The sequence below is a fragment of the Littorina saxatilis genome, linkage group LG3 (genome assembly GCF_037325665.1).
Source record: "Littorina saxatilis isolate snail1 linkage group LG3, US_GU_Lsax_2.0, whole genome shotgun sequence".
NCBI classification, from domain to species: domain Eukaryota; kingdom Metazoa; phylum Mollusca; class Gastropoda; order Littorinimorpha; family Littorinidae; genus Littorina; species Littorina saxatilis.
This window is the reverse complement of record NC_090247.1, coordinates 38,687,886-38,711,432: the sequence shown is the minus strand read 5'-3', so window position 1 is coordinate 38,711,432 and position 23,547 is coordinate 38,687,886. Positions and strand designations below refer to the sequence as shown.

The 23,547-nt window shown below is 39.6% G+C and overlaps 1 protein-coding gene across 15 annotated transcripts in view; it reads left to right on the top strand.

The window, feature by feature from the left end:
* Positions 1 to 23,547, top strand: part of LOC138962311 (protein phosphatase 1 regulatory subunit 12A-like) — a 108,680-nt gene that overhangs the window by 8,034 nt on the left and 77,099 nt on the right. For all 15 annotated transcript variants that reach the window (XM_070334070.1, XM_070334079.1, XM_070334075.1 and 12 more), the window contains exons 2-7: positions 13,573 to 13,703; positions 15,662 to 15,780; positions 18,328 to 18,487; positions 19,041 to 19,185; positions 20,183 to 20,263; positions 21,381 to 21,445. In XM_070334070.1, the coding sequence (XP_070190171.1) occupies positions 13,573 to 13,703; positions 15,662 to 15,780; positions 18,328 to 18,487; positions 19,041 to 19,185; positions 20,183 to 20,263; positions 21,381 to 21,445 (701 nt within the window). The remainder of the gene's footprint in view (positions 1 to 13,572; positions 13,704 to 15,661; positions 15,781 to 18,327; positions 18,488 to 19,040; positions 19,186 to 20,182; positions 20,264 to 21,380; positions 21,446 to 23,547) is intronic.

The following is a 23,547-nucleotide window of genomic DNA, read 5'->3' as shown; positions in this document are numbered from 1 at the left end:
TTTGGTAGTCAGGGCTTCGTAGCCCCTCTCTTTTCAGCGGCAAAGAGAGCGGTTAATTTGTTGAAAAAAGTCTTACAAAGCTGCTATCATGGCTCATTGAATGACATAATTGTTGTTGCTTGAAGTTGAACGTTTTCTCTGGTCTGCATTCTGTATGTTGCTTGAAATCTCTGTAACAAATGCTTGCAGTTAGACTCAGAGGGTAGCTAAACCACGGTGGTTAAGCTATGTCTTTGAGAATCATCCATTTGATCAGCAGATGCAGATGATGGAATGTGAATGAAACCACTGTCAGTGTCATTCCCGGGAAAGAAAGACGAGTTCTGTGTACAAAACGGAATAGCAATTTCTTGAATGAATTGAAACACCCTTTAAGGTGTCCATTTATTGTATGAACAGTAAATGAGTTATTATGTTGTTTTTGTTTGCTTTCTTTGGTGTTCTCAGTACTGTAAGCTGAGCATTTTGGTAACCATTAGGGTTTTCTTCTTTTTCTTCGTTCATGGGCCATTCAAGCAGCATACTCCGATTTGCGGGGAATTTTGGGTTTTTAAAGTTGAACTTTATCAGATAAGATGAACGGGTTGTGCACATTTTTGACTCACATGCGAAGCAAAAGTGAGTCTATGTACTCACCCGAGTCGTCTGTCCGTCCGGACGTCCGGACGGAAAACTTTAACGTTGGATATTTCTTGGACACTATTCAGTTTATCAGTACCAAATTTGGCAAGATGGTGTATGATGACAAGGCCCCAAAAAACATACATAGCATCTTGACCTTGCTTCAAGGTCAAGGTCGCAGGGGCCATAAATGTTGTCTCAAAAACAGCTATTTTTCACATTTTTCACATTTTCTCTGAAGTTTCTGAGATTGAATACCTCACCTATATATGATATATAGGGCAAAGTAAGCCCCATCTTTTGATACCAGTTTGGTTTAACTTGCTTCAAGGTCAAGGTCACAGGAGCTCTTCAAAGTTGGATTGTATACATATTTTGAAGTGACCTTGACCCTGAACTATGGAAGATAACTGTTTCAAACTTACAAATTATGTGGGGCACATGTTATGCTTTCATTTTAAGACACATTTGGTCACATATGATCAAGGTCAAGGTCACTTTGACCCTTATGAAATGTGACCAAAATAAGGTAGTGAACCACTAAAAGCGACCATATCTCATGGTAGAAAGAGCCAATAAGCACCATTGTACTTCCTATGTCTTGAATTTTTGTATTGCATGACCTTGGATGACCTTGACCTTGGGTCAAGGTCACATGTATTTTGGTAGGAAAAATGTGTAAAATATTGTTTTTCTCAGTTTTATTGTAAAATTATTCTGAAAGAAAGATCAAGGTCTGTTCAGCATGTGAGTCGTGTGGGCTTTGCCCTTCTTGTTTCTACTGTTGTATGCAGAAAGATTATAAAACATGCGTAGAAGAACTTCTTTTTCCTCCCTTATTGAGGAAATCAGTTCCTGGTTTCCTATGGGAAAAAGTCTAGAAGATTCCCAGTAAATTCTTGATTGTTTTTGTGTACTTAAGGCAAGCAACCATTGTTACTGTTACTAGGAATTGATTATCCTTCATATTAGTTTGATGTGAATGTGGCTGTTGAGTGCATGTTTCAGAAAAAAATCATCTAAATCAGATGATACAATGGAGACCTTTCAGAAAAAAAAGGAATAAAACTAACTGTAGCTGGGTCAACCAAACTTCTAAAGCTCAGCAAGCATGAGTTTTACTAACTAACAGTACATTATTGCTCCCAATTGTTATTAAAGAGGTTGTTTTGTGATTTTATCACAATAGTAGTATATTATCAATTAAAGGCACATTCAGCTTCACGTAAACCATCAGTTTCTGGTCACAGATACTGTCAGGCTTTTACACACAGTACAAACACCCTTTCATTTAAACACTCACCGCGTGAGAACATCCTAGGTGCCCTCCGTAAAGAGCCAACATTTTTCAAAGAATTTATTTCGTGCAGTCAGAACGGATTTGTCAATGAGACAAATCGGTCGCCTTGTTTTGGCGCTAGTAGAACTAACTTTTTAAAATCTAAATAATAAATTGACAGTTACACGAACAGTCTTAAATCATAAAAAAATCTTATTTCATCAAGACAAGGTTAGAACAATTAGAAGTTTTGTAAGTTTGAAAAGGGGAGCCTGGAAGCAGGTCACGCAAGGTCGTGTTTCCCAAGCAGACACATTTTTTGCATAGCACTTGTTTCTTTGAAGCCAACCGTCGCCGTTAAGTTAGTCTGACTCGCAGTCGTTTGTTGCATTTTAGATTCAGAGGTACACAATAACGTGCTATTGCAGATACAGCGAGTCACGTATTGAAATCACAAACTGACGACTAAATTGTGGGGAAAAAAGGAAAATAGATCACACGGGTTTAGGATGGCTCAGGGATAAAATAAACCACGAAATCTGGTGTGTGGTTTACGCAAGCTAATAGCCATTCAAACGAACTGTGTCATTTAATGCTATTGCTATTAAATGCTATTGCAAGTGTGTTCCATAAGGTCAGAACTGGGTTTTTTTTGTGAGAAGATTTAAATCGTTCTGTAAACCCTTTTAAGCAGAAGCACACTGCATACCTAAAGCATAGGTCAACAAGAAAGGCAGCTTGCGGTCAATCAGTTATTAGATATCAGGCGGTTTCCTAATCATTAAGATTCATTATCTTTTAATGAGGATAGGTTCATATTCTGGGGATGACCTTCCATTTATAGTTATACCATTACCAACATACTGTCAGTCAAATTAAATAGGACAGGTTCATTAGGCAGTATATTTTGTCTTTGATGAGGGCATGTTCGTAATATCAATCGACCGGGTAAAGGGAAGAACGACTCCAGTAGGTGGCAGGTTATTTGAGTTGCCTGTTTACTCCCCAAATTGTCAGAGTTATTAGTCACAAGACAGTTTTATAATCAGTATCTTTTGATGAGGGCAGATTCCTATTCCCGGACAACACTTACAGCTTAAAACCAAACCGTGTAGGGTGGCAAGGAGGGAGGTGGCGGGGTGGAGTTAATTGCGTAACAGAACTGACCCCGGGAGGGCTGCTCGCAGCCCTTGAGCTCAGTGCCACCCCGTACTATACAAGGTAAAGTCAACTACTGTGTAGTGGTCGTGATTGCTCCCTTGTCCACCCCGGCCCCACAAAGGTTGCATTGTGCTCCCGTATGCTGGCGGGCCGGTGTATACTTGCCCTCGCACTGTTTTTCAGCACACGCACGCCACTACAACAGACTGGCCGCTTGATTGGGGCAGTGGCTAGCCAAGTGACAGATGTAGGTCAAGCGTTGTGACCCAAGGTGGGGTAGTGTGGCTGGTCAGTGGTAATGCTGATTTACTCTATGTTCGTGGGGCTTTTTAGACTGTCTAGATCTTCCGCTTTGAATTATTTGGACTTATGTGAGACCTTAGTCCTATTTTCAGATTTACGGCTTACAGTATGAGTATGGAATGCTGCTGAGGAAAAGGGATATGGTTTCAAGAAGTTTTACCAGTTGCATAAACTTTCAAGACATATGTTGATTAAACTTTTTCCAAAGGAATCTTATAGCTCTTATGCTAATTTGCTTTGTTTTCATCTCTAGAACTACACTAGTCGTCTTTACATACATCAGTGTGCAACACTTTCAAGTGTTTCCTTGATCAAAATTTGACAGAATATATATATATTATATAAGATTTCTATTTGTATTTTTAATAAACAGAGGTTGTAGGGGTACAGTTTTATCAGAGGTTCAGAATTTAACTGCCTCTGTGTAAGGAAATAGTCAAAATGTTAACAAAACACAGAGGGGTGCATTCTTGTCTCACTGGAGCTGGCTTGTTATTGTTGGGGAGAAATATCTGAAGACTTTCCCTGCCTCATCAGTCAGATGGAGAGAAGAAAAAAAAGATGATAGTGATCCATATTCCTTCACTGAAGCTCTATGTCTGCTCTGTTTAATAGTCTGAATGCTGGCTTCAGTACAGGGTGTAACTGTAAGGGCTAAGTGAGTCAGGGTTCCTAAAGCACCTGGGACTGGGAGAAGACCCAGAGTACAGGGGAACCCCATTTTTAAGACTCACTCTTTTTAAGACCCTGCTTTCTCAGTCATAGTTTCTGTTCATAAATTCAGTAAGTTTACCTCCATTTTAAGACCTCCTCCCAATTTCCTCAGCGTTTATTGTGGTTGACAAAAAAAAGGGGGGGGGGGGATATTTCTTTCAGTTGGTTCCGCATTTCCCCCACTTCTGCTATATTTGTCTGCCCAGACATACTTTCTGGGAGCTGTATACATTCGTGCACCCATGGGGGTAAATCAAGCTATCCTTGCATGTAAACTGTGGCATATATGCTTTACTACCGCAGAATGCCAGTTCTCTGGTAGTGGTTCTGTTTTGAATTGAAGAGTGACACAATCATGGGAGACAGGTTAGGGTAGGCAAGTTTTCTTTAGCTGAGACGACAGGGGATCCTTCATTTGTTTGTAGGTAACTGGTAACTGACACGGACCAACTTTTACTTTTTAGACTGCCTCTTAGTCTTGTATTTAACACACACAAAAATAGTGATAACATTTCTTGTTCCCAAAATCTAATTTGTTTTATTATCTTGAGTTGTTAGTGCAGCTGGGATGCAGCAACAAGACTGCTGTAGGTATAAAATGACACTGTACAGATGACTTTCTGAGCCTTTTATTATAAGCTTTTAAATACCTACCTTGGCTGGTAAGTTTTTACTAATGAAGCTTTGCCATAAAGGTACTTACTACACAAGCCTGATACGGTAATAATTACTATCCCCTTAAATGTGTCATGTGTATTTATAATGGTCTGCTTGTTTACTATTGTAATTTATTGTTGGGGGTAACTCACTGGCTTGTCTCTAATGGAAGATCATAATTTATCATGTGGCGGTGATCAGCATCCTGTGTCATAATCATATTGGACTGTATTATGTAGGAGAGATCCACATGAACTTTATTGTGCTGGCAGATGTTGCCATTATAGTTCAGACCGTTTCAACGGTTTTCTTTCCTTTCTGATTTTGGGAGAGTTTTATCTTTGAACCCGTGTTATGGGAATCTATACTGTGCGATTTAACTTCAAATGGTGCCGAATAGGCTTTCTCTGGTGATAATAATGTGGTTGTTTTTTAAAAAAATGGGTTTAGATTAAGCAATTCATTCATTTAGTATTTATTGTGAAAATGTAGGAGACTGAGAGGCATGCAGGTATAGACACTGCTTTTCCATAAACTTGCAAAGTCTGTCTAATTTAGCACAGAAAATGTGCAATTATTGTAATCTGCATGCAATAAAAGTTGTCTTGTGATCACATCCAATTTGCTTCCTGTCAAGATACAACTGTAGCACATGTAGTTGAAATTCCTATGATGGGCTTAAGTTCTACAAATACAATCTCATACTCATGGGAAAGCACAAGGAAAGTTAGGCTGCACAGCACCCACCCATTGGGGAACCAATACCCTCCGAATCAAGCCAGGATGAAGAATGTGAACTAATGAGAAAGAAGCTGAACTAATCATGTGAGTCTTTCCCCCTAGCAGACTCAAGCAGAGAGAGAGAAAGAGTGTGTGTCTGTGTGAGCTTCGCATGCAGCAAGAGTAGGGTCCAGCCAGGTACATAAATATGTCTTCTCCCCTCACTGAGTCTTGTAACCGCGGGTAACTGGGTGCCTGGAATGGTAATAGCAGGGGAGAGAGGGGCAGCAGTCATCCTTAGATGTAGACTAGTAGACCTGTGAGAGAGAGAAAGAGGCTGTTTACCTCTCTGCCTTGTTGTATGGTACAGGCTTTTTTGGCACCTAATCTGCCTGCCTGTTTGCCTGTGTTTGTTTGCCTGTTTTGGCTACTAATGTCAAATGCTCAGCTTTAGTAACAGTATTCCTAAATGATGGTTTTGTGGTCTTAAAGCTGCTTTGACCTCTTTTGTTTTTCCTCTTTTAAAAAACAAACTTTTAGTGAAATCACATTATGGATGTTAGACTTAGAAAAAGGTGTGTGCCAGCTGAACTGTCCATTTTTTTTCGATGGGGGTGGACGTGGGTATAAATTATATAATGGTTTTAAATTGGATATTAACCATCATTAGTGTGTGCATCAGCGGCCATTCTTACTAGGGAATAATAGTAAGTTTCTCTGCACTGGAGAATTACTATTTGCAATTCTTCTAAGACAGTATGTGGGTTTTGAAGGAATTTTCTTTAATTGGTTTTCTTTCCTCACCTTTTCTTTTTTTTTTACTATCTGATTTTCTTCCACATTCATTAACCAGGATCTACCATTTACTGATATAGTGTCATGATTATCACAAGGAGCTGTTGGAGTGAGGGGTAGGCGCTGTGATTTGTAATGTTTAAGTCAGTGAGTGGTCTCTTCACTATACATCTTTATGCAGGGGTGGAACTGTGGAAGTAAGTTGACCAATTAAACTACAAAGGGCACAGGTCATGGTCCTGTGTTGTTTTGTCCCTGTTTACAGTCAAGGGGAGAATTTGATTTGTATTCTTATCACTCTGTTGGGGCCCTGTTTCTTACAAGAGTCTGTTGCTCTTTGACATTTCCTCTGAGTGGAAGCTGCTGCCTGCCTTGTTTTGCTTACTTGCATTTGCATAGTGTATTTAATTAAATGTGTGGCAACTCAATGATTTTCATCAAAGGCTGTTCTTTTTGTCTACTTTTGACGGTATTGTTCCCAATTCTGTCAAGTGTCATTGGGTTTATGAACTAGTTTACTCGACAGTAAATGCGTTGGAATAATTTTGTTTCATTCATGAATTGGGTAAGTTAGGTTGATGATATTAATAATAATGTGTTCAGTTTAAGTTAACGCTAACATTCAAGAACAGCTGAACCTGAAGTCTGTGAAATAAAATGACCCCCAAAATCCTCGAGACCTAAAAAAGATTTTTTTTTTAACAAATATTTTCTTCAAAAGCGAATGCTTTCTTATAGGACAGCAACAGGTTGCTGCAACTCACAGGAACAAAACAGGGAGGATGAGAGTAATGTGGGGAACCCTTGTACAGGTGTGATAGTTGCTCTGAGTTTGTGTGCCAGACTCGGAAGAGGCTTTTTCCTCCAGATATCCTGGCTGCTTGTCAGTCAGGTGCAGGTGTTTTTCTGTTTGTGTTATTCAGCATCACTGCCACCAGTAAACAAACAATCTCAGCGGTATTCCAACATTAATTTCAGTTTTCTCAAGCAAAGAAGACGTGGTAGACTAATACTAGTAATAGTACTGGCACATAACCGGGCAAAGGTGGCTGCAGTAAACTAGCAGCAATGCTTAGTGGCTGTGATTAAATCAAAGGAAGGATGGAGGGAGGGATGAGAAGGAAGAGAGAGAGAGTGAGAGATCCAGGTGTGCAGGCTTCTTGGGGGAAAACAAGGCACACCTTTAGATAGTGGGGCTCCCGGTACACAAGGAAATCCAGGTCTGTACCCCCTCTGAACTTTACGCCTGTATCCAGGGCAGCATGGAAGACTTAACACTGCCACAAATTGCCCTGAATGTTCATTTGTAGTGTACCGTCAGTGCAGTGAGCAAAGCTTTTTGATGCTTGATGTTTGGAAGGGAAGGAGAAGCAAATGATGTTTGAAGGGTAGTGATGTTTCGAGATCGAGGTAATTTTTGAACCCAGGACTGCTTTGTAATTGTTCTGTAAGTGTAAAGGATCTTTTTTTTGTGTGTGGGAGGGGGGGGGGGGGGGGTATTTGAGAAACTTTATTAAGTTAAATAGTTCATCAACTTTCGAAACTTTGAATATTACAATGTTATATCAAAACTGCATCCAGCAATGCTCGCTTTAGTGGTCTTTATAAAGTGTGTGTGTTTATACTTTATTTGTCAATACATTTAGTACAGTAGTGATTTGTTACTCAGATTCAACTGACACTGTAAAAGCAAAGTGAACTAAATAACATGCCAGTCATGGAAGGATGCACAGAGGGCACAGTCAGTAGATTCTGTATGGAACTAAAATGTGGACGGTTAATTACTCTATCAGTCTATGTCTTTAAACAACTCATCAAGTTCTTGTTCTACTCATCAGCAAATTTCTTATTCTTAGTTCTCACCTGCAGGTTCTTGTTCTTTTCACCTGCAGTCTCTTGTTCCTTTTCATCAGCAAAGGCGAAGGTTGGGGGTGGGGTGCAGAAAGTCAGATTTCTCAACAGTACTAACACTACAGAATCAGACTGAAAGTGAAAGGAGTCAAAACATCACATTCAGTGATTCACAGTCGGACAAAAGTTACAAACAGTGAACTGCAGGTCTGCTACAATTACTTATCTTTCCACCTATAGCCATGTAAGCTGTCACATTCAGCATTCAAAGATCCATGAAAGCTTATATGATATATATTATTTTTTAATAATGTTAACCTTGTGGTTAAATTTGAACACACAACACAATTCGGCAGCCTCAAGACCGTGCAAGGTGGGAATATCTCGCTTTAACAAATTGATTTTTTTTATGATTGCTAATAGTAAATAGCACCCGGACCTGATAGCCCTAGAAACCCAGTTTATGATTGCTAATGCTATACTAATACTAATAGTGCTACTGACACAGTGTATGTTCTAACAGCTCTGACTGCACCTTATGAACTTTTTCCCCTGAAGGAGCAGTGTGTCAAATTATCTGTAGCTGAAAAATGATTTCACAACTTTATATTTTTGAATCGTCATGAAAACATGTTTTGACCAGGAATGTAATTGTATAATGTACGTATTTCATTTGATCAGGGAATATGTTGCTAGGAGTAAGGATTGATTTTTCTTTGGCAAATAAGGTTTCTGCAATTTTGGTACGTTTTAAACTTTAAATTACGGGTATTTTTTGTTCTGTGCAGCTCTGCTGAAATGCCAGCTCAGTTTTGGATGACTTGAAATGATAGTTTTCTACTAGCCATTTTTTTCACATGAAAAAGATTAGCTGTAGGTGTTACAAAAATAAAGAAGTTCAGCCATTCAGTCGAAAGGATGGTCAAATGAAGTGTAATTGGTGAGTGGGAGTAAATGTCCTATACAGCTCCCATTGCATTCCACTCATTGTGTTAGTGACCCCAGGTTCCTGTTTGAGGAAATCCCTGAATCTGTCTGAACTGATGAAGGCGGGACAAAGTGCCACTGTGCCGGAAATACAAAGCATATATTACAATACCTCTGCTGCCTATTGTTTCTCTTCTGTTCAGCTTACATGTAAAATTACAGATTAAGAATTAATACCAGTACGTAAAATGGTGACTGACTTCAGTGACTGCACGTCTGTAAACACATTTTAGATTAGTTTTTATTTCCTTAAAGGCTGCCATATTCGTAGCGGTCATTAATTAATTCATATTGTTTACATGTGCCAATAATGTTATAAAACTGTACCTAAGGGGATATAATAACGATTGGCTGTTGCGTTCGAACACAGAAAAAATTATTTCAGTATTGCAAAGTGTTGATAGTGTCGAATGTAAACAGAACAGTCTCAGACACCATCTTTGGTTTACGAAACATCACAAAGTCACGTCAACGGTCTAAAAATAGCCCAAGTCCTGGAGAACTGTTGCTAAACAATGCAATAAAGAATTAATTATTTCTCGTAATTGGTAAGGACTTCAAACCTAAAACTTTGCAGGAAGCTTAATTTATACATCCCCGCAACGATGGGAAAAGCCCTGGAAGTAATTAAACTAATTAAATAGGACTATGTCAGCCTTTAAAGGTGTGTGTGGAATTCAAGTAGTGAAATGTGTATCTTCAGTTTCTTGCTTTTAACCTGATTACTGCGTTACATTTTGAATTTAATTTGTCTGGTTGGGAGAAAGTCGTAAAAGAGATGACAGTTATGTGTTTTTGCGTGTTAAGAATTGTTAGTGCTGCACAATATGTCACAAACTCAGACTGAAAGTTTTGCCTCACACTGAGTCACAGTGACTTCTGTACCAGACTTTCTCCAAGAAAGGGAAAAAGTCCTATTTCCTTCATGGTTAGGCCTAAAAAAAAAATAGGTGTGGTTACGGTAACCCGACCTACCCTATTGTTAGGGGCCGACCCTATAACTTTTTATTACATTTGTCAAAAAAACCAAGAAAACGAGTGCAGAAAACGCAATGAAAGCGAAAGCGCCCGAGTCGCACACTTTTTCCCTGTCAAGTAGGTTTAATTTGTACACATTAGACAAAAAAGTTAAAATAAAAAAAAAGTGATTGCCTACCTTCCTACCCTATTTTTTTTGGCTATGTTACCATAACCACACCAATTTTTTTTGTTGGCCTTATGGTCATGGAGGAGGCTAGAAGTATTGAATTGTAACTTGACTAAGACCAAGACTTACACTGTTTCATAGTTCCCAAGGCTGAAGGAGTTTGAAGAAGATTAACAGTCAGTGGGAATAATCGTTGGTAATGTTTGCAATGCTCTTGTGGTTAGAGCCATTGTCAGTGATTACAGTCCCATTTTGCTATCACTGCTGGTGCAAGAATGTGGTCTTGATGAGAAAAGACTGCCCTCTTTGAAACAGAAGGTGATAAAAGTAAAGGTGGACAAGTTGTGCAGAAGGGGAAGCACTTTAACACCTCCAGTGCCAAGCATTTGCTTTGACTGTGAGAATCATATCAGTCATTCCTAAGCTAGTGACTAAATATTAGCACACACCTGTACACATACTCATTGCATGCACACGTATACACATGCATGTCAGTACACTGTACAGTCACACCTACTGTATCATACAGGCATATACTCTCTCTCTCTCTCTGACTCTCTCTCTCTCTCTCTCTCTCTCTCTCTCTCTCTCTCTCTCTCTCTCTCTCTCTCTCTCTCTCTCTCTCTCTCTCTCTCTCTCTCTCTTGTGAAACCAAACAATTTGACTTTACGCAGTTCAGTACAAAATTGCCTGCTGGCTCTCTTAGTATACTCTTGTTGGATCACCTCTGAACTTATAACCACCTTAGCCAGCCATGTCAAAAGACTGAGTTAGTGTCTGCTCAAAAGCAGCACTTCACCCAGTGAAGTCTAGTGGGCCGCTTATCTCTCCACAAATACAAGCTAATACACAGCTCTGTAGGTCTGTTTAGGTCGTGGGATTTAGTGTTGAATAGATGATTAGAATTGGAGTATTTGTATAGAATTAAAGGATACATTTGATTTCAGTTTTCGAATTTCAGAGCAGTCCTGGGGCTAAGCTATTCTATTGCGTGGTTGTGTAACAGTGTATGTGACTGAGACAGAGTTCTCAGACTTTCTGTCTCTCTGTTTGTAATAATACATTTACAGCTTATCATGTAAACAGCAGCAAATAACAGCTAACCAATGCAGTGTTTTTTTCTACTGTTTTGACTTCAGTGTTTGTTTCATATTTCCCATCCACTGCAAAAGCAAAGCGGATAAAATTAAAAAAAGATAGTGAAAGTAGCCCATGGGGTGTATCTTCACTAGCGACAGGTTAAAGACGTTGTGTGAGAGGGGAGGGTTCCGGTAACTTGATATTGGCATGAAAAGTATTAACCCCAAAGATTGTTTTTTGAAGCATGTCAGAACCTCATAGTTGAAGACTAGGACTTGATCAAAGTGAAACAGGTGAAAAGGGCTGTAAGAACTAGCCATGTGAGGCTGAGAGCCCCACCTACCTTAGAGGGCCGCTCTGGAAGTAACAAGGACTGGAGAGGGCATTGGTTCCACTTGTAGTTGTAGAACTATCTCATTAGTTGTAGCAGTCCGGGGGCAGGGTTCAGATGCCTCTTTGAACTGACTGCTGCTGCTGCTGCTGTGTATACTCATGTACATAGCCCTATTGAGGCATTTGAACTGTTGATGCTAACTTGCATTCCTTAATTGCATATTTTCTGGATGGATCACCTTGCATCTGCATAAAGGGTGTAAAATATTGAATACAATTTGGGGTCAGGTAGGAATCTATTAAGAATCATAAGATTAATTAAGATTGCTGTTTAGAATATTTTCAGTAATGCTTTGACCATTTATAAGCTGGTCAGTTATATAGTTGGTGGGAGCAGAGAAAGGGGAACACCTTGAGAGCTAGCTTATATTTATTCTTTATAAAAACTAGATATGTATAAGCTTGACTCCTGTTTTTGATTCAATCATTGACTAATTTTTTGGGGCTGATAAACTAACGGGATTTTTGTGCCAGAGAGTTCAATTTCCTTGATTATGAATATATATATAGACAGACATTGCGTCAAAGGATATTTGTAAACATCGTGCGAGCTAATTATAGAACACCCTGACGAAGGCCACGAGGCCGAAATATTGGTGAAAACGTGAAGGCTTGTTTTGGTTATTCTTTCCATATTTGATATATATATATATAAAGCAGCCACAAGATTCACTCTCACAAGTTACACTACTCACAATAACTGGGTTATAAATCTGTTGATAGAGACCTGACAGTGTACCCACTGACCTTAACAGTGGTTAAGTTCCTCTTTCTTATCATCAGCATCCATCTCTGAAAATGTCAAACTTCAACTGTGCCAAAATTGATGACATCAAAAACTAGTGATGGGGATTGAGAGGAGAATGTTTTAATGCGACCATCTCGATTGAGTGCACTTTAATTAAGTTCAGCCATGAGTGTCAAGTAAAAAAAAATATAATACATTGCAGCTATATGCCTATAGCTAGGGCTCATGATCTTATCATCCTCATGACCTAACTTTTTCAACCTTCCTTTTTTCTTCACCCAAATCTGTAACTTAGAGTCATGAGGGAAGCTAGGGGTTATGTTTCAGTTTGCTCAGCATAAACATAAAAACCTGTGCTCAACAATGACAGGTGTCCTTAGGGTTTCACATGGGTCTGGAGATTTCTTTACTCAGCTTGTAATTGTATCACTTTCTGCCTGATCTTCCCAACTCTCTCTCCAGCCACAATCTCTACCTATAGGTCTCTCTTGAGATTTTGTTTTATTACTACACACAGGAAGAAAAGCCTGCATGGAGTGTCACTTGCACCTCCTGTTTCTTCACCTGGGTTGAAGGTCAGGTTGGAATAATGAGGTCGAAACCGGAGTGTGGTTATAGCGAAACTTGACCTGTTGTTTCACACTTTTATAATGTTGTTTGAAAAGGTGTCGCTCCTTTAGTGTTAGGACAGTATGGTTGTTCACTGTGTGTGTGTTTTTTGTTTGTTTGTTGTTGTTGTTTTTTAACATAATTTGATAAAGGACTGGTTGTCTTTTGTGCAGGTAGAAGATTTATGTTTGTTAAACCCACGTTACAAGTTTTGGGGCCACAAAATGATGTCGATATCATTATCAGTGGGTTTTTGGGTGTGTGTTTCTTAGATTGTTTTTCTTTTTCTTTTTCTTTTATCAGGAATGGCTCAGGGACATCTATCTGATTCTGCTTTGGGGCCACAAAATGATGTCAATATCAGTTTTGTGTTTCTGATAGTGTTTCTTTTTCATTTATCAGGTATGGCTCAGGGACATCCATCTCATACTGCTTTGGATTAATTATTGTTTTCTTTCATTTGACATAACAGGCCCAGTGTTGAATATTCTGACTTCATGTTTTCAGGCATGTATCGACGACAATTTGGACATGGTGGAGTTCCTGGTGGAGGAGGGGGCAGACGTGGATGTGTGCGACAACGAGGGGTGGACGCCCCTACACGCCACTGCCTCCTGTGGTTTCACAGAAATAGCAAGGTAAGTGTCCCTTTATTCCTACAAGTTGTACTGTGAGCTATAATTTACTGTTAATTTTAGTGAAGCATCTCTCTCTCTCTCTCTCTCTCTCTCTCTCTCTCTCTCTCTCTCTCTCTCTCTCTCTCTCTCTCTCTCTCTCTCTCTCTCTCACTCTCTCTCTCCAGTCTTTTTCTGTCCATCCCCTCCACCTCATTCTCTCCACCTCTCTCGCTCTCACTCTCTCTCTCTCTCTCTCTCTCTCTCTCTCTCTCTCTCTCTCTCTCTCTTTATCTATCTCTCTCTCTCTCTCTTTCTCTATCTATCGCTATCTCCCCCTCCCCCCTTTCTCTCTGAGTCTTTCTCTTTCTCTCTCTCTCTGAGCCTCTGTCTTTTTTTTACATTTAGTCAAGTTTTGACTAAATGTTTTAACGTAGAGGGGGGAATCGAGACGAGGGTCGTGGTGTATGTGTGTCTGTGTGTGTGTGTAGAGCGATTCAGACTAAACTACTGGACCGATCTTTATGAAATTTGACATGAGAGTTCCTGGGTATGAAATCCCCAGACGTTTTTTTCATTTTTTCGATAAATGTCTTTTATGACGTCATATCCGGCTTTTCGTGAAAGTTGAGGCGGCACTGTCACGCTCTCATTTTTCAACCAAATTGGTTGAAATTTTGGTCAAGTAATCTTTGACGAAGCCCGGACTTCGGTATTGCATTTCAGCTTGGTGGCTTAAAAATTAATTAATGACTTTGGTCATTAAAAATCTGAAAATTGTAAAAAAAAATATTTTTTTTATAAAACGATCCAAATTTACGTTCATCTTATTCCCCATCATTTTCTGAATCCAAAAACATATACATATGTTATATTTGGATTAAAAACGAGCTCTGAAAATTAAAAATATAAAAATTATTATCAAAATTAAAAATATAAAAATTATTATCAAAATTAAATTGTCCAAATCAATTTAAAAACACTTTCATCTTATTCCTTCCTGATTCCAAAAACATATAGATATGATATGTTTGGATTAAAAACACGCTCAGAAAGTTAAAACGAAGAGTGGTACAGAAAAGCGTGCTTATCCTTCTCAGCGCAAGTACTACCCCGCTCTTCTTGTCAATTTCACTGCCTTTGCCATGCGCGGTGGACTGACGATGCTACGAGTATACGGTCTTGCTGCGTTGCATTGTGTTCCGTTTCATTCTGTGAGTTCGACAGCTACTTGACTAAATGTTGTATTTTCGCCTTAGGCGACTTGTTTACCTCTTCAAATTAATCTCCATTTACCCTACTCCCCCCCCCCCCCCCCCCATCCCATCATGGCACACACAATCACACCTGTCTCTCCTCCCATCCCCTTCTCTCTTCACACACACAACACTCACTTTGACTCTAGGCAAAGGCAACAAAAATCAATATTGAGTGAGTTATAATTGTAACCTAGTTTGATCTACAAATACAATATCTTGTGCAGTCTCTGTTGCCTTTGCAAAGACAGTTTTATGGTGTTGTAGATTTATTGGGCAAACGTTACAATTAACTCTTGCTGGGTTTTGTAATAACCTGCCACGTTACACCACATTGTCCGCAGGGAACACTTTTTTTCCCAATACATGTGCATGGTTTTGTTTGAAATGTGATAAGAAGCACCAGTAAAAATTAAGACTCAGTCCAGTTATAAGTTATATCATAAATATGTTGTCCAGCTGAGCATCTGCTGGGTTTTTATTGCAATTCATCTGGAAAACTCGAACACTTTCTGAAAACTATTGGTGAAAAAGACAGATTTTATTTTTTAAAGAATAAATAGAAAAAGTAGAAATCAAATCTTTTGAATGATGAATGTCTTGAAGTAAAAAAAAAAAAAAATCTAATATCTAAATAACTATTTTGGTTATGTTTCATTATATATGTGCACACAGACTAACATACACACCCCTCTAATGCCTACGCTACTATTTGTTTAATTCCAGGTACTTGTTGAAGCATGGGGCCAACGTGGCAGCTGTGAACAATGATGGAGACCTTGCCCTTGACATTGCAGAAGATGAAGAAATGGAAAATCTTCTGCAAAAAGAGATGGACACAAAGGGTACGTGGGTGGGCCCTCTTTACACTAAGCAAAGTTTCATAACTTTGAGTTTGCACAAATGTTAACTTGTCCAGTGTTTCATGTGTATGGGTGGGTGTGTGAACTACACAATTTTCTTGCTAATTCAAAGGGTGCATGATTCAGCCATGTAGCAGATCCGCTGCAAATGCATCAGGCCCTAACAAACATTGAAGTTTTAAAAAAATCCTGAAATAAAGAGAAGCTGGGGGATTGTGATGATTAAGGCTGCCATATCACACTCACAGTCACGTTTAAATTCGCTGTTAATGGCAGGGAGATATATAGGTCAGTCGTCGAGGGAGCTGGCTTTGAAACCAGTAGTCGCTGTCGGCGTGGATTCGACCCCCACGTTCTACTAGGGATTTATTTCCCAGAGTCAACTTAATGCAAACTCTCCTCGATGTTCGAACACCCCCATATGCACGCATGTGCATGGTAAAGATCCCAAGGTCACAGCAAAAGTCTCAGGCCTTGTAAATACGAACACACACATGCAGGAAAAAGAATCAGGTAGCGCGATTATGTGGATTATGTCGCTGCATTGTTGCTATGCCCAGGGATAGTAGCCCAAATTTGCTTGATCGAATTCCCGAAAGACAATAAGATATAGGAAATAAAAATATACTATATAACATATTCGAAGACCACAGTCCTAGTGCTTGGCTTGTTTGTTTGGCAGACATTCTCTAGAAATGATCTCTGCTTATACTTGTTGCGGCATTGTCTCTGATACTTTTTGCGCAGATCAAGCCTTTTGCTTCTTGAATTTCTTTGATAGCTGTTGATTTTGAAAATGATAGCTGTTGATTTTGAAAAGGCCACAGTTTTTCCTGTTGCTTTTACTTGCAAACAAGGAAAAGTTAACCACAGTTCGTAGCAGATTAAGGAAGATAGGAGTGACGAGTACTTCAAGAAGTCAGCCTTCTTTCCTGTTTCTCAGTGTTAGTTGTCTCGTCCCTATATATAGCCTACCTTGATACAGGTCAGTTTGTATACCTTGTACGTACAGACATAGTCTTCCCAACTTAGTCATGTTTCTTTGCCCTTGGGAGACACAAAAAATAATCCTCTGCTCCAAAATGTTCCCAACTTACATTATATTGTCGATGTCTTGCGTGCTGCAAAATCCTTATCGCGTGTGTGACTGCCCTCATAGAGATGAAACTAATGCGTGAAAGGTTTGCTGTATGTGTGTAAACAGATAGTGGGTGCAAGTCTTCTTGATTGTTACATTTAGTCAAGTTTTGACTAAATGTTTTAACGTAGAGGGGGAATCGAGACGAGGGTCGTGGTGTGTGTGTGTGTGTAGAGCGATTCAGAGAAAACTACTGGACCGATCTTCATGAAACTTGACATGAGAGATCCTAAGTATGGTATCTCCAGACGTTTTTTTCATTTTTTTGATAAATGTCTTTGATGACGTCATATCCGGCTTTTCGTGAAAGTTGAGGCGGCACTGTCACGCTCTCAATTTTCAACCAAATTGGTTGAAATTTTGGTCAAGTAGTCTTCGTCGAAGCCCGGACTTTGGTATTGCATTTCAGCTTGGAGGCTTAAAAATTAATTAATGAGTTTGCTCATTAAAGTTGTCATTAAAATCGATTTTTTGCAAACAGATTTAAAATTGATTGCATCGTATTCTTCATCACATTCTGAATCTAAAAATATATACATATGTCATGTTTACTCTTAAAATGGGATCACAATTAACGAAAATAGATTAATTAGTCTTTCGATTAAAATTTAAGAAATCGATCCAAAAATGATTTCATCTTATTCTTTATCATTTCCTGATTCCAAAAACATATAGATATGATAGGTTGTATTCAAAACAAGCTCAGAAAGTTAACAAGAATACAGAAAAGCGCGCTTTCCTGCTTAGCACAATACGCTACCGCGCTAATCTGGCGTGTCAATATCACTACGTTTTGCACGTGGGAGGTGAGCGATTTCCTTCACGCGGGGATCGATTGACGAAGCTGTATTGTCTTGGTGAAAAAATACAGTGCGTTCAGTTGCATTCCGTTAGTTCGACAGCTTGACTAAATGTAGTAATTTCGCCTTACGCGACTTGTTTTATTGTTATGGTTGGGCGTGACAATTGTCTTAAAGTGTTGGATTATTTTTGTTGGAATTAGAACTGGGTTGGGTTTTTTTTATAAAAAGGTTAAAGTTTTAACCTCATCACTATCAATATCATGATTTAGAGTTATTGAAGTGTTTTCAACTGTTCTTAAATTTTACCTGATTGAGAAAGGGTCTGAACTGTTGGTGATTAAAATAAATGAGAACTGCTGCTGTGGAAAAAACCTTTTTCTGCCTGCATTTTCACAATGAATTTGTTAACTAAATTGAAAGCAACTGGCCTTCCTTAAAAAGGTTTATTCTGCATTTGTATCTTGTTGTGTGTATGCTAGTGCACTCTTCAAAGATCATTGTGAGAAGAAGTATGAAACAAATGTTTAGAAAGTACTTGCCAGTGCTGTGGGGAAATAAATCGTATCATTCTGCGTTTCTGTGCAACAGGTGTGGATGCAGATTCTGCCCGCAGAGAAGAAGAGGACTGCATGATGGCGGATGCCAACCGCTGGCTACAGGACAACAACATTGAGGACAACATTCATCCCAAGACAGGCGCTACTGCCCTCCACGTGGCGGCAGCCAAAGGATACATCAATGTGATGAAGTGAGTGAAAGGGGAAAGCTGAGTGAAGTTAGCCTTGCAGCTGTGTTATGGTTAAGGGGGAAAATGATTGTATGGATGCAATTTATCTACAGGCAAAAGCTTGAGTGTGCGTGGGAGTTGTTGTTCATAAAAAAATTGGAGTGTATGCTTTATTATATGATAAACTCATGTCAAGATTGGAGAGGTCAAGGATGTGCCCTGTGGAATGAATTGATTACCGAATCAGATAATTGTTGTCTGGTTATTGCAGTGTTTACCTTCAAACTGAACAGGTCTTATTCATGACATTTGGCCCTATCAAATATTAAACTGCATATGTCATTTTTAAAACAAACTAACAGTAAATTCTACCTCCAGACTAAAGGACATATATGATTAAATTTTGTTGGTTCAAACTGAAAACTAGCCGCACAGACACCAAAAAGAAAGCACTTGAGTGTATGCCTCAAAGTCACCTCCCCAGGCAGCATAAAACATTCTCGCCATTCTTTTAAATAGGATAGAAGTAAGAATTGGATGAATTTTTGTCTAATTAAGAGTTGGTTTCTTTCAGCGTCTTACTCCAGGCAGGGGCAGACATCAACGCTCGTGACAATGACGGCTGGACACCGTTACACGCGGCCGTCCACTGGGGGCAAGAAGAATCTTGTCAACTCCTCGTCGAACATATGTGTGATATGGACATCAAGAACAACGCTGTATGTTGGTTTGTTTTGATCTGCTTTTGTGACCTTACACATTTACCTCCCAGTTATTTGAAAGAACAATATGTAGAACATATGTGTGACATGGACATCAAGAACAACGCTGTATGCTTCTTTGTTTTGATTTGCTTTCGTGACCTTACTCATTTACCTCGTAGTTATCAGAAAGAACATCGTGAAATAGTTCTGCCATTAAAAAAAATGATCAGTTGCATCTGCAATAAGCTTATGCCTTGTTGTTGATTCTAAGATATGAATTTTGTATTTTGACGATGAATGATTGAAAAAAGCATTTTATCATTTGTCTATCTGTACAGTGCCTTGGGTAACTGATTATATTTAGTTAGTTTATTGTTGTTGGATGGGTGGGGTTGTTTTTTTCCACATCTCAATGTTCTTCTTAGGCCCAAAAAAATAATAGGTGTGGTTACGGTAACATAGCCAAAAAAAAATAGGGTAGGAAGGTAGGCAATCACTTTTTTTTTTTAAACTTTTTTTTCTAATGTGTACAAATTAAACCTACTTGACAGGGAAATAAGTGTGCGACTCGGGCGCTTTCGCTTTCATTGCGTTTTCTGCACTCGTTTTCTTGTGTGTGTTTTTTTGTTTTAACAAATGTAATAAAAAGTTATAGGGTCGGCCCCTAAAAATAGGGTAGGTCGGGTTACCGTAACCACACCTATTTTTTTTTTAGGCCTTATGTAAAATCGGGATATACAATCTCTAAGCATTCCAGTGGCAGAAACTACTAAGCTGAGAGAGAACTTGATCATCTTCTACATGCTCTTGATGGATGCAGTTCTTACAGAAGAGGGATAAAGTGTGGAGGTTACTTCCCTTAGGTGATCACACACAGGCTGATGGACTTATGGGGGGGGATGGGATATGATGATGATGGGATGGGATATGATGATGATGATGATGATGATGATGATGATGATAAGCTTGCTTCTGTGTGTGTATTTTGAACAGATTTTTGTGTGTGTTCCAGAGCCATACCGTTTTCGACTTGGCATCAGCAGACAAGGATATGCTGAAAATTTTGGATGAGCTCAAGAAGAAACAAGCTTCTGTACGATTTTTCTTTTTCATTATTATTAATCCCCATCATATCAACATTGTTTTGCTTAAGTCGGGTGTTCAGAGAAAAAACCAACAGGGTCTGATAGGTTGTCCAATGGCTTTTATTTATGAACAAGTTTCTTGTATTTTCTAGGCGTACCATATGTGTATTTTCGCTTTGATTTGTTTTCATGAAAAGGGTGAGAAAGATAACCATGGCTTCAGCTAGGACTGTAAACAAAGCCACCATCTTTTTGGTTTGCAGCTTAGATTTTTAAAGGAACGTAAAAAGAAATTAACAGCTTTGTCTCATGCTGTGGAAAAAAGTTAGGCATTCTTTTAATACAGTGTTTGTTAAATGAGAAAGTTCATTATGATTAACTCTTCATGAGACATTGTGGACCAATGCATGCTTAATAAACTACTTTCTGATCAGGTATGCTAACAGTAGATGTATTAACTAAGTGAGTATTATACCTTTACTGTCCAAGAGGCAATAATTGTGTCAAATTCTGCCATTAATGAAGTATTTCTTCTTCTTCTTCTGCGTTCGATTTATTATCGTGGAAGCGTAGACAGCCGATTTTCTCCCCACGCCGAGTTGGCTGCTGTCTTCCGTCTTCAGTGGTTGAGGTTCTTACTCAGGGTTGCCTCCTCCCCAAGAGTAGCTGCCTTGCTGGGCTGTCGAGTCCACTCTACCCGGGTTTGACGTCAAAGTTTTCCTTCTTGTAGCCTTTGCCTTTCCCAAGGCGCACACAAGGCAGTGCGGGTTTTGAAATCGGAGTTGTCCTTCTCCTAGATGAGCGACCATCCAAGGTTAACGAGCCCCATCTGCCCGAAGCAGCTGGTTTTAAGGCGCCAGTGACCCGCCTGCATCCCTTCTCCTGTTAGTCGAAGACAGGGCCCGCCACGTGAAGGCCAGGAGCTGGATTTGACTGTCAGAGGTGTTTGGAGACACGAAGCCATTTGGAGCATTTCTTGGGAAGTAGGCGCTTATCTCTACTTCCACCCCGGCATAACAGTCCTTGGGCCCCATTAATGAAGTATAAATAAAATAACTTAATGGAAATTAAAGAAAGTATATGAATCAGACTTTGATGGTCTCTGTGGGTTTGCCTTTCTTGCAGCGTCGCACAACCTCTGAATCCAGCCCCGACATTATCCACACAGCAGGACATGGCTCCAAGAGAAGGTCAGTATCTATAGATATGACTCATTCTGTGTCAGAGGTGTTAGCAGCGGTCAAGAAATTCCGTTTGAAATCTAACCAGAGAGAGCTGGATTTTACTCGGAGGTGCTCCTACAGTAGCTATTTTTTCCACAGCGAGACTAGTAACATACGATTGCTGCAAGTTCAAATAGTTGTCTAGGATTTGTACATGGATCCGCGGAAATACACTTTCGTGTCAATCTTAAACACAGGAAATGACTGATTGTCAATGTCAAAATTATAGAGATTTCTGAGCTTTTGGGGGGGAGGGGGGTGCTCAGGAGGGAAGTACTACTCTGTGCGCTTTATAGTTTCTGCCCTTGTCACATCCCTGAGTCCGACCTTTCCTGTTGGGTCTGGTTGATGTATCTGTGATCCCGCATGTTTGTGTCAACTCCTGGGGCATGTCAGTAGTCATTATCAACACTGACCCTGCTAGCTGGTTAACCCTTAGGCTGGTTGTCGCGACATATGTCGCGCTACTTTACGTATACTGTCACCTGGTTGTCACGACATATGTCGCGCTACTGGCTCAGTCTGTTTGGTCGGTTCCGATTACCTCCCATGGATGCAAAAACCTATATGACCGTTTTTCTTTATTTTTCTCTCTGTTAATTCACCAGTGGCTATGTAACATGTGTTATAGAATTGCACCAGTGTAAGGGTTAAGTTTGGTTATTTTCAATTTATTTTTCTAACATTTTGAGTTTGTCTGGTTTCTCAAGATTTTATGTTGCTGGTCATTTTCTTTTGTTGGTCTGGCTGTCTTTATTTTCAGTTGATGTGGTAGAAAAGTAACACTAATAATCTAAGCCGGTTTGGCCTATAGAAGGGAAGTAACACCCTTGTGGCCGGTGTTTACCTTGTCTAACCTGAAATGCAGTGTTAGCTCCCTTTAGGTTATGTATTGGAGGATGCAAGATTACCTACTCCTGAGGATAGAGTGTATGTCTGTGTAATGAGTTCAAAGTTGACGCCAGGCTTTCTTGGGCATTGTCATTGAGGAAAAAAGTAGCCTTTTAGAGTATGTGAGGTTTCTGAAGAATGATTTGATGATACATGTTGGAGGAGGGGTTACTTGTGTACTTAGTTTGATGACCTAGTCAGTACTGGGAGAAGAATACTTGTTCTGGTGAAAAACTATGGTAAGTTTGAATAATTCAAACCACTTATAATAATTCACCAAAACACAGCAAAAAAGGAGAATGAGAAGGATACCCAAAAATTAGGTTGATGTGAAATCTGGTCAGCCGAAACAAAATTAGTACTTTGAGGTTACAAAAAGTTTTAAAAAAAAAAGGGGGGGGGGGGGGGAAATAAAAGGAGTTTGTTGAATCTGATCTGAGGCGTGGTGTTTTCTGTAGTCCCCACCCCAGTCAAGACAGATTAGGCTATGGTGTACACACAGGGGTAGCAGAGGTCTGTGTTGTTGTAGTAGGGTAATAATAATAATAATAATAAAATAATGAGCATTTATATAGCGCAACATCATAACTTTACAATTATGCTCTTTATTTTATTATTCTCTTTATTTATATAGCGCCTTATCCGAAGTTCAAAGCGCTTTATGCCGTGTGAGATGGAATTTTTTACACAATATATTACGCATTCACAACGACCAGCAAACCTCAAGCCTGTTAAGCGAATGTTCACCTTTCGCGGCCTTTATTCCAAGTCACACGGGTATTTGATGGACATTTTTATCTATGCCTATACAATTTTGCCAGGAAAGACCCTTTTGTCAATCGTGGGATCTTTAACGTGCACACCCCAATATAGTGTACACGAAGGGGCGTCGGTTTTTCGTCTCATCCGAAAGACTAGCACTTGAACCCACCATCTAGGTTAGGAAAGGGGGGAGAAAATAGCGGCCCGACCCAGGGTCGAACACGCAACCTCTCGATTCCGAGCGCAAGTGCGTTACCACTCGGCCACCCACCCATTTACAATGTCTTAATCCCATTATCCGTTGAGCGGAAACTCTTCTAGGTCACGGACCTCCCCCACCTTCACCTTTCAAACAGTGGCACCAGTGTACTTTCCGACAAACAGAATTACAGAATTATATCTTCTGTCATAATTTT